This window comes from Sander lucioperca, chromosome 5, assembly GCF_008315115.2.
Source record: "Sander lucioperca isolate FBNREF2018 chromosome 5, SLUC_FBN_1.2, whole genome shotgun sequence".
Classification (NCBI taxonomy): domain Eukaryota; kingdom Metazoa; phylum Chordata; class Actinopteri; order Perciformes; family Percidae; genus Sander; species Sander lucioperca.
Genome location: NC_050177.1, coordinates 36798804 through 36810557, shown reverse-complemented (window position 1 = coordinate 36810557; position 11754 = coordinate 36798804). Strand labels below are relative to the sequence as shown.

Sequence of the window (11754 nt, the reverse complement as noted above, 5' to 3'; positions counted from 1 at the left end):
TAATAATAATAATAATAATACATTTTATTTTACCCAAGATCACCTTACATGCATTAAAAACAGTAATCATATGGGCTAAAACAGTGATATATCCTGCTGTTCCTTCATTCATTAATCATGTCCATGCAGGTACAGTAAACTTCTGGTTGGTGTGAAGTTGTGGATTATTTTTATGGTATACAGTATGGTGTTTTTTTCATTGTAAGCTTTTAGATCACTTGAAAATGTGGATATGTGGGAATGTGCAGGAGTTGGCAATGGATGTTTTGATGGTAAGCATCAAAAGTCCCAATTGAAAAAAACAAAAACAGAACATAACTAACAATAATAACCTGTTAAGTTAAATTATGCTCCAAATATGTTGAACAATATTATAAAATGTGCATTTGACTTCAGTATTACAAATACCATTTAAAAATACAACCAATGAAAGAGAATAATAAAAAGCAAAGGATTAACATCTGTTTAACTTGTGTGACTGTGTGTGTGTGTGTGTGTGTGTGTGTGTGTGTGTGTGTGTGTGTGTGTGTGTGCCCCTTACCTTATTAATTAAGGATCCTCTCTCTCTCTCTCTCTCTCTCTCTCTCTCTCTCTCTCTCTCTCTCTCTCTCTCTCTCTCTCTCTCTCTCTCTCTCTCTCTCTCTCTCTCTCTCTCCTCCATACATCGGAGGCTGTGATTTGCAGCAGCGGCAGAGAGCGGTGCGGGACCCGGTGTGTGCCGATCTCCGGAGGGGGACAGGATAATCCAGTCGCACCTTCAGTGGAGTGAATGTCCGCTATCTACACACTCAGAGCGAAGGCACTTTTACGTTCCCGCCGGGGATTTTGATTTACTCGCCACAGGTATGGTCTTTTCATACAAGTTTCCATCGCTCTGGGGCTATCCACACCTCTGAAGCGGGTCTTCCACCAGCCAGGCTATACTATCGGGGTAAGGCACGGCAGGCAAAGGGCTCTTGTAGGCTAAATCCACGTCTGGTCATGTTGGTTATGTAGAGCGAGGATAAAGGAAAAACTGCTACAGATTAACTTGAAAGTCACGTTTTAGCAGCCGATACGTTGATGAGAGATCCACTTATTCTTACGCACATGGTGTTTTCTTCACGGTCTCCATGAACGGGTCTAGAAGTTTGATGGTCAGTAATAAGATGCGCCTGTCGGCAAGTTGTCAAAGCACTAAAAAGAGAAAAAAATATTAAATTGGAAATTACTTTAGTTGACTCTTGACTGACTGTAGCTAATTTTTATAGAAGGAATAACTGCGGATTTATATGCGTTTTATCATTCATTTTCTACTCTATATTACCGTTTGCATGTTGTTTGCGTCTTTGTTAATGATTCGCCAAAAACGTTTTTATCTAACGCCATTGGAATTCATCATCAGCAAAAACTGTATAATGGGATAATATATGCGCAAAAGTAGGACTGACGGTTTTGTGCTCACAATTCGGGGTTTCTTTTCTTTTTTGCACACCAGCAGCAGCAGTCTGGTCTGCGTCTTTACGCACCACGAGTTTTTGCATCACCCAAAAGTTGGAAATCATAACAGTCGCTCTCTATGTGACACCGCAGCGCTACTTTACCTGCACATACAGTAGCAGTTTTAAATGCTCTGTCCACCTCTAGTGACACGTTTTTCTCCCTTATACAGAACGCCGTTCAAAATCAGTGCAATTGAATACTTCTTCACTTATTGGTAAACTGATACCCTAACTAATCCAAACCCTACACCGCATACACATCTTTACAGTCATGTTTCATTCGACATTGTCCCTCCTCAGAAATACACCCAGCGGGATAAGAACTTCTGATATGAGTAGATACAGTATACTAATAGCTCAATATCGCAGGAGGGCTAAAGGTTTGCTAAAGATTTGCCCATATATAGATGTTAAGTGTTAACAAATCCCAATATTTAAATCGTAGTTTGGCATACTGCTCTATAAAAAAAGGAGTTTGAGTCATTACGGTTAACAGAGTTGCAGTATGTCAGTGCCTTATACCTGTGTGTGTGTGTGTGTGTGTGTGTGTGTGTGTGTGTGTGTGTGTGTGTGTGTGTGTGTGTCTGTCTGTCTGTCTGTCTGTCTGTCTGTGTCTGTCGAGAGAGAGAGAGAGAGAGAGAGAGAGAGAGAGAGAGAGAGAGAATGGAGTGAAGGAGAGAGAGTTCTTCAAGGGTACTTCAGTCTAATTGTTCTTTAGAATGACTTAAACTTCTGTTTTAATAATAAAATAGACATAAAGAGCCAATTGTGCTTCTTAAATTAGGTTGTTTAAATATTGCTGATGGGGAAATTTCATACACAACACTTTAAACGTTTTAATGGCACCACAAAGGGGGTTCTGCACTGGCACAAGAAGTATCTGGGACCCTTGAGCTGTGTGTCCAAATCTGTAGCCCATACAAACGCACCGTAGCACTCTACTGCAGCCTCTGGCGACCGAAGATAAGGCTCGAGGGAGCTGACTCCCACGCTGAACCCTCTAAATGGCGTACAGCTTTTGGGGCAGGCTCTGTGACCACTTTGATTAGGGGATAATAAACCAATTTATAGAAGGCTTTCAGGTGACGTAACTCGCCTGAGAGAAGATAAAAGTAGCAGAGTTTCCCACTTAGCCTTTATTTCTGGCTACCACCAAATATCATCACAAACTGCAGCGGAGAAAAGGGAGTTTGCTCTCAGTGAATGTATGTTAATGTTTAAAGGCACACTATGTAACTTTTCAGCTTGCGCAGCTGTAGTCCCAATGAGACAACCTGTAGAGGAACCGAAGAGGGAAAAGTTACATATGCCTTTAAGTTGTAAGTTAGGCTGGAAAGTGACGGAAACATTCAGAGTATAATATACAGTACATTGTTGTGAGTTTTGAGGAAGATCTGTTGCTAAAGGTATGCCTCCTGTGTAGTTAAACTGCAGGAGATGCATGGTGAGGGTTGAGTAGCTGGTTACATATTTGGTTACAGACCGAAAGGTGGAACGTGTTTTTGTTACTATTGATTCAACAAGTAAATTATATGGACAGAGTTTATATTAACGGCTACCATTTATGGCCTTTTTAATGTGCCCTCCAGCAATCGTTTGCAACTCTGTTGCTAGACCACAGGTGACTTTACATCTCACTAGCAACAAATATGACTGCTTTCTCAGACCATGGGGAACAATTTTAATGTGTTGCAGAGTTGAGTCCCAAAGCACTAAAGCCTGTAAAGCACTGAAAGTCTGTGGCGATAATTGAGTACAGATCATGCTGATAGCTTTCATTTGCAATGAGCAGGAACTTTCAAGGAATTTGAGTTTTTTGGAAACAAATCTACCCAGTAAAATATTCAGTTTCACTTGTACCTTTACTGAATAAATCAACTCACACCACTGCTACCTTGCACAGTTATATTGAGCCATTGCGCACAGCTGATTTTCCATTGGACCTTCTACATTTTTGCAGGGAGAACTGTGATAAATCTGCACAATCTCCTTAACAGCGATGTGAACTTTCCCCATCAGAGGCCTCCGTTTATTGATTACCCATTGATCTTCTCTGAGGATTTATTATTAGTGGTTAAAGAAGCAAGAGCAAGGTCCACCCAGCCTTCAAAGTGTGCAGTTCGCTTCACGTGCCTCCTTTAAAAATTCCCCTCACAGTGCTTTGACTGTCCCAGTGTTCCTCTATGTCCCCTGTAAATTGATGCTTTTCAGATGTTTTAAGGCCTAGATATAACATCTGAATTTATATTCATGTTCAAACGTCTATACCGCTCGGGGGGCGGAGTGTCCCAGGAAACGTAGAATTTTCACAGATGTTTTGGGGGTCTAAGGCAAAAATGCTGGATTTTCTCTGGAAAAATGGAAAATAATTTCAGTTGTAATTAACAGTGTATTAAAGTGACTGTACATGTAATTTACTCAAAAAAGTGGATGAAAAGTAGTGTTAAGTTATTCTTTGGAGATCTTGTGGTTCATTTGGATTTAATAGAACTTTCTGTCCATTTAGTGTCATCTGCAGGACCCCTGAAGGTCCCCAGACCACACGTGGAGATACCATGCTATAAGTGAATAAGACATTGTCTGTTGCTGGAAAGATGTATGGGAAATGCTTGACAACTGACAAGGCGCTATGTATCACCAGGGTGTGTTTTTTGATGCATTTTATGTGTGTGTGTGTGTGTGTGTGTGTGCGTGTGTGTGTGTGTGTGTGTGTGTGTGTGTGTGTGTGTGTGTGTGTGTGTGTGTGTGTGTGTGTGTGTGTGTGTGTGTGCGTGTGTGCGTGCGTGCGTGCGTGCGTGCGTGCGTGCGTGCGTGCGTGCGTGTGTGCATGCAGCAGTATTAGTATAACTCGAAGATATGAGGCTCTGTCATGTTTGGTAAATAGCTATTCATCATGCATGCCTCTCCCTGTGATGGCACCCACAAGATCCAATCCATTAGCCGTACGCTGGGTGTCCACTCAGAGTGTGTGTGCATGCGTGCATCATAATTTATTATAATGCTTAAGGAGTTGTGACATTATGTGAAAGTGCACCTGCATTCAAAAGAGAGACGGAGACAGGTTGCAAAGGGAGACAGGTTGCAAAGATAAAATACATACATTTTGAGCAGCAATTCAATAACATTTACTATATAGTAATATATACTGTATATACATTTTAAGAAATAAGACTATGCGCTCATGGTGACTGGATGCAATGCCACAGATAGCGCATGTTTCTAATTGCGTGTGTGTAACAAGGCAGAGGATTGATGGATGATACGTTGAATTGATAATGACACCGCACAAAGACACACTACCCTCCCCCCCTCCGACCACAATTGAATGCCCAGTCCCCTCTGCACTTGTTATCACTTCTGAAAATGTAAAATAAATCACTTGCAAAGGACGTTTGTCAGAGACACATCCACCAAACCACAGGCGTTTGCAATAGAAAAAGCAAAAAGCTTTTACAAACTGTGCATGTTGAATCAGTATTTTGTAATTGTAAAATTGATATTTAATTATATGATAATGTTGATCATTACTTTAATTATTATCTTTCATGTATGAACAACAACCGTTAGTTAATAAGTAAATTAAAATATAATTAACATTCCTGGTGCTAATTTTCTGTGCAACACACATACCTAAAGAAGGCTAGATCATTTTTATAAATCCAACACTGTATTATACCAGGGTAGGAAGTAATGATCCAAAAGGATGGGGAAATTAATACCACAAAAGATACACTAATCATTTGTCACACGGGATGCAAGATTGTCAAAAACAAACATTCAAAATTAATATAAAGAACATTTTTCATTGTCCTCCAACTATCTATTCAATTCCATCTCTCCATGTATCCTTACTATCCACACTTTTATACTGTTGTGTCTCCTCTTCTCACATGAAAGAACCAAACACACGCTTTCTGTACTCATTTGCCAACTGGCAAATGTTTTCCTTGCTGAGAGAGTGGTGTTACGGCAAGCAATTATGTTGTCCAATATGCAAGTTGGACGCATTTAAGGTGCCCATATTATGAAGAAATCACTTTTTCTGGGATTTGGGCTGTTATGTTGTGTCTCTGGTGCAGAAAAAAAACACATCCATGCTGTTTTGAGTGAGATACTGGTTTCTAAATGTGTCCTACCTTCACTCTCCAGGTGAGCTGTTCAAAATCTGCACGGCTTTCTACATCACTAGCCGAAACGAGGTGGCAGTTAAAGAAAGGTGGCTAACCGTAGCTAGCTCATTCTGAATGGCAAAACACTGCTACCACACACACTAGTTCACCATAATCTACAAAAGAACTACTTACATGTCCCTCGTCTGCAGGTATTCCACGCAAAGTTGGAAGTGCGCCCTCGTTTAGAAGAAGTCTCCCGGCTAATCCTGCCTTGTACTAACTGAAGTTGTAGAAACAAACAGCTATCTGATGTGATCCTTACCTAGCTACTGCGCATGTGTGCCTCCCAACAAAGATGGGATAGAAGTGAGATGCCTCACTCTGTAGCTAAAACAGAGACCTGAACACAGGGTGAAAAGAGGATCTGCAGCAATGTGCAGTACAACAAAAATATGGTGTTTTTTGAAAATTAAACCATGTAAACCTATTCTGGTACAACCTCAAAATACAATTATGAACCTGAAATGAGCATAATATGGCCACTTTAACACACATCCACAACCCTTACCTGCACACTAAAAGACCATGCCGATGTGTGTGGCAGTTTTGGCTCTTTAACTACACATTGTGTATACTTTACATTCTTGTTGACCATTGTTGTATGAATAATACATCTTTTTTTAGGTTTTTGGATGCTTTTTTTCTACCGGTTTAGGCAGCCACTGGTTCATTTCTGTAAATCAATTAGCAGACTCTTAAGAAATTAAATATTTTTTTGTATATCTGCTCTGTAAATCACATTTCCTGTGTCCAGGAGAACTTCGGAAGAAATCACAAACCAAAAGGGAGAAATTTACATTTGATATTTTTTGGTTAAATGATGGCGCCTGCTCGTTTTGCATTAATTTGTGTGAATAATGTTAGTTTTCCATCTACATAGATGTGAACCTGTTTCCATACAGCCAATCAAGTTGTTTTATTTTAGATCATATTTGCATAAAGCAATCATATTTTGTTTGTTTTGTTTAGCTATCCAAGACTAAGCTACATTGTCATCCTTTTGTCCAAAGAGGGTGGCACTGGCTGTCCAGTCTCTACTCAAACTCCCAGCGCATTTAAATTGACTCATAGCTTCACCTGCTGTTCAGCACAATCTCGGCCAAACCATTGTGGCAAAAGTTGCATGATTTTGACCCGCCCGTCTACACCTCTGATTAGCTTGTACTTGTTGCCTTCGTTGGCTGGGTTGGATATTTATAGGCATGACAAATAAGACCGGTTAACATTAGGGTTAGAATAGGGTAAGCTAATCAGAGGCAGAGTTTGGGAGGCTCTTGCGTTTGCCTTAGGAGGAAGGTCCAATGAAGTCATTCTGCTTAATAATTAGCCATGTGCTTCTGTTTGGGAGTGTGCCATCAGAGAAATGGCCCTTCAAAACAGTGCCTGTTTGTTTTCGGGATAACGGTCTGTTGGACAAATGGCCTTTCGGTATATTTTCAGACTATTGGGGCTTTGGAATCCTGAGCCGTCGGAAGAATGGCATGGCACTGCCAGTACATACCCCGTTGATTGTTTGCGGATATGATGTGCGGATTGTTCATGGTATCATTAAGTTTGGGCAGTGCGTACCCAGACCAGGGGTCCATTTCAGGAAGGAGGTTTAACAAACTCTGAGTCTAACCCTGATCTCTGAGTTGATTTACCCTGAGATGGGTTTTCGGTTCCAGAACAGCTGATTTGAGTTGGTTCAATCAACTCGGAGTAGGTTGACTCAGCGCTAAGCGCGTGCACCACCACAATAAAAAGGCAGCATGAATAGAGCCATGATACTACGATTCACCATGGTAACAACCACAAACAAATTGGTCGGCGGAAATACTCATGCGCACATACAGCGAGTTTCAACATGTATTTCGTTAAAAAAGCAACATAGCGGCTGCTGCAAAAGAGAGAGAATTGGTGTGGGAGGAAATTGCTGCTCGAGTCTTTGCGCATTGACAGTGTATTAATTTCATATTTAATCACAGGTAACCTATAATATTACTGGTGAAAACTGGAATGGTATTTCACCTATAATTTCATTTAGGTGCAATCCTGCGGGCGAAAAAGTAAGCTAGCCTACTACTAATCCCATTCTGAGCCTGCAGCACCATGATCATTAACAGAAATATAATTTATAATCATTTAATTCTTATTAATAGCTCTCACTGGTATGTGTCCAGGGAACACTACAAAAACGTTTAAAAAAAAACGTTTCAGAGCGAGGCACACTTTTCTGACGGCTCAGCATACAGTGGCTTTACTAATATGATCCGCATCACCAATGTTGTAAAGAAAACTGCCGTTTTCAAAAAACGTAATGTGACACAAAGAATCTGCTGGGATGTAAAAGCATGTCCACGATGGTGGATGTTAGTGATATGAGGACGGATAAGGTATCTACATATCTAATCGACTGTGAAGAAATTACCTCTCAAATCTCAAACCTCTCAAAAATACATCTAGTCAGGACTCATATCATCTCCCGACGTAAACTCTCTGTGAAGTAATACAGCTTTGTCATCAACGGGATCGTCGACAAAAGGACATGCAATGTTTGAGAAAAAAACATTTTATAATCTGCCATAAACCAATAAGTTTTTTTATTCATGCAGATAACAAACTGCGCTAAATTACGCCTGATACAGACTGAATGAATGAATGAGGAAATTTTAAGCGTGCTGTGTCAGAGGGAGGAGACTGAGAGAAACTCGAGGTTTCTTGAAGAAAACCTGCTCCCGACCAGGTTAGGTTCACAGACTCAATTACCATAGTAACTGACTCTGAGGTTAAGTTACCTCTCTTTCTGAAACGGGCTGGAGTTACCCCTCTCTCTCAGGTTTGATTAACCTCCCTTTCTGAAACAGAAAACCCAGAGTTTCCCTCATCTCAGGGTTAACAAACTCAGAGTTTTCACTAAACCTGCTTTCTGAAACGGACCCCAGATGATGGAATTTTTGTCACACAGACCCTGGCAGCTACATAGAAGGTTTAATTCAGGCTTTCCTTTCTACTTTGCTATGTGAGGACCTCACTACTCCCTGCATTGCCACTGAACGTAAATCGTACACTTCAGAATTATTCAATATGAACATTTTTCCTAGGGTTGTTGCAAGGTGAACCCCTAGTTGGCTTCCCACCAACAAACACAAAGTGTTATTGCCACCAGGAAGACCAAATCTCTGCAGTGATAGTCAATTTTATCTCTACACCACCCAAGCACTCTTTTCCCTGTATTCTTTCTGTCATCCTCCCCATTTCCCCCTAAAACGAAATAAAGCACTCACCACCCATTTGCCATTACCTCATTATTTGTATTACCAACTCTCACAGGATGAGATACCTGCTACCTATCTCTCTGTTCACATGTAGCCTAAACAGTAAACTTTTTATTTATTTATTTTTTCTCTTTGCTTCTTTCTTTCTTCTTTTTTTCTTCTTATCTACATACAGCACTCCCATAAGGCGAGGGAGGCTTGTTAAAGACATCAGTGCTGAAGTTTGCTATTCTCAGAGGAGATAACAGGGATCAATTTTCACAGATCGCCTTCACAGCTTTCAGCAAGTTCACTGCATCTAGCCACTGAAGCACAAATACACACGCACGCACGCGCGCGCACACACACGCACGCGCGCGCACACACACGCACGCGCGCGCGCGCACACACACACACACACACACACACACACGCACACACACACTGGTAGTTTTTGCCGCATGACATGAATGCATACACATGCTATGAATCCAGTGTATTGGAGGTCTTTGTGTTCAAGTGTATTTATCCTCAGTATAAACGAAAACACTTTGAGATGTATGCGCATATGATTAATATTATGGCAGCTGATGCCCTCTGTGTGTGTGTGTGTGTGTGTGTGTGTGTGTGTGTGTGTGTGTGTGTGTGTTTCTTCAGTTTGGTTAGGCAGAGGACATAAATTCTCCCTGTCCTTCTGTAATAATATCAAGTTTTACATCAAAGACTGACACAAGCTAAGTTATGGTGATTGCCACACCTCTCCATGCCCAGCTGATGATGCTCAACTCTCTGCTCCTGTCTCCATTGAGCCTTCCAAAGCCATGAGTCACCCGGAGACATTGTCTCCCTGCGGGATGACTATCACCAATCAATCCAACAGCTTTAGCCGACAAACAACGGGACAAGACAAAGTGGGGAAAATTTGCCCAAAAAGATGCTATTTTGTCATTTTCTGCTGTGGTAATCATGGATTAAATTTCCTCTCTCTCTCTCTCTCTCTCTCTCTCTCTCTCTCTCTCAATTTACAGCCCTCCCCTATCTCATTTCTATTTTTATCGACAGGTCACCTGTATCTGGCTGAAGAGAGGGAGGAGAGGAGAACAAATGGAAAGAGAGCAGAGAGAAAGAGGATGAGAGAGAGAGCAGGACCCATGAGATTCCTCATGCACAATGGGAGCCCCTCGCTCTGCCGGCTTTTGATTTGAAAAGAATAAAGGGGACTTTGCCTAAAGAGGGCCAACAGGATTTTGAAATCACTTTGCAGTGTTTTGCCCTGTGGTGGGAGTTCTCCCTTTTGTCTCAGTAGGAGTAGTCATGGCTGTATACTAAACATAAAAAAGAACTCCTCTTTCATCCTTTTCTCTCTACGCCCTGCTCCTACTTCTAACCTGGTGACAGTCCATTGCCATGGAGAAGACATACTCACTAACAGCCCACTATGATGAGTTCCAGGAAGTGAAATACGGTGGTCGTTATAGCAGTGACATCCTCAGCAATGGCATGACCCTTCACCTGGGGGGCAGCCTGGACCGTCATATGGGGCGTGGCCGGGGAGGGACCATGTCAAACGGACGAAACAAAGATCTGAGCAGCACCAGCAGCAGCGGAGGGCTTCCTCGATGGAGCCGAAGGGAGATCTGCCTCCTCTCTGCACTGGTCTTTGCAGCAGGCATGTGCGTTATCTTGGGCAGCATGCTGGCACTCAAGTATATTTCCCTGGACGCCCAGCAGGATCCACAGTGCCGACAGGACTGTCAACGCAAACGCTCTCTGCTGCGGGCGGCACGCTTCGTTCAGGCCAATATTGACCCAACCATCCAACCCTGCCAGGACTTTTACTCCTTTGCCTGTGGCGGCTGGCTGAGGCGCCACGGCATCCCTGAGGACAAGCTCAGCTACGGCATCATTACCGCCATAGGAGAACACAATGAGGAGAAACTACAGCGCCTCCTACTGGAGCCAATACGAAGGCGCGGCCCAGACTCAGCAGAGCGCAAGGTCAAGGAGTTCTATCGATCCTGCGTCAACATCCAGGAGATCGACAAGCTGGGCTCTGACCCCATGACGGAGGTGATAGACAGCTGTGGGGGGTGGGACCTGGTGGGGGCTCCTCCTGGTGCTGCTGGGTGGGAGACAGAGGGTGCCCCACAGAGGCCAGACTTCAATGAGCTCCTGTACAGGACCCAGGGTGTGTACAGCACCGCCGTCTTCTTCTCCCTCACTGTCAATGTGGACGACAAAAACTCCTCCAGAAATGCAATCAGGGTGAGAAAAAGGATGTTGGGGAACCGTGTATGTTTGTGAAAGCATCATGTTATGGTGTAACATCTGGTCTGATGCACAGTTTGAGAATAAATTATAATAACCTAAACATGTCATATAACTCATATTAGGGGAAACATCGATATTGGCGCTGGCCTTTAAAAACCATGTATCTTCTTAATGGCAACTTTGCATGAGCTAGGACAAACACCCCCTTTCTCAACCTTTTGAGAATACATTTTCAGATAATCAAATGGGCTTCAAAGTAGATTGTTTGGCTTAATAGGAGTAGCCCAAAAAAAAAATACTTTATCCTTCAGTTTATTTTAAAAATTCAAAATCGAGTAATATAAGTTGGCCAATATCTGAGATTTAATAAAAGATAGATAGCATTCCGACACAAACAATAATTATATTATAAATAATTCATGCTTAGTATACAGTGTGTTGAATGTCTTGTAAATGTATTAAAATCCTTTGAATGTGCATCTGTTGAGAGCTTAGCAAACACACACACACACACACACACACACACACGTGACTACATACCAGAATTAATGTGATTTCTGAGTGAGCTGCTGACTGTGTATGTGCGCGTCTGTT

At 42.1% G+C, this 11754-nt stretch overlaps 1 protein-coding gene across 2 annotated transcripts in view; it reads left to right on the top strand.

Moving 5' to 3' along the window:
- Positions 1-666: 666 nt before the first annotated feature.
- LOC116038870 (endothelin-converting enzyme-like 1) overlaps positions 667-11754 on the top strand; it is a 40911-nt gene continuing 29823 nt past the window's right edge. The window contains exons 1-2 of one of the 2 annotated variants that reach the window (XM_031283558.2): positions 667-843; positions 9952-11154. In XM_031283558.2, coding sequence (XP_031139418.1) covers positions 10297-11154 — 858 coding nt within the window. In that variant the 5' untranslated portion in view covers positions 667-843; positions 9952-10296. Of the gene's footprint in view, positions 844-9917; positions 11155-11754 lie in introns of both variants that reach the window. The other variant, XM_036001307.1, reaches the window with a different exon arrangement.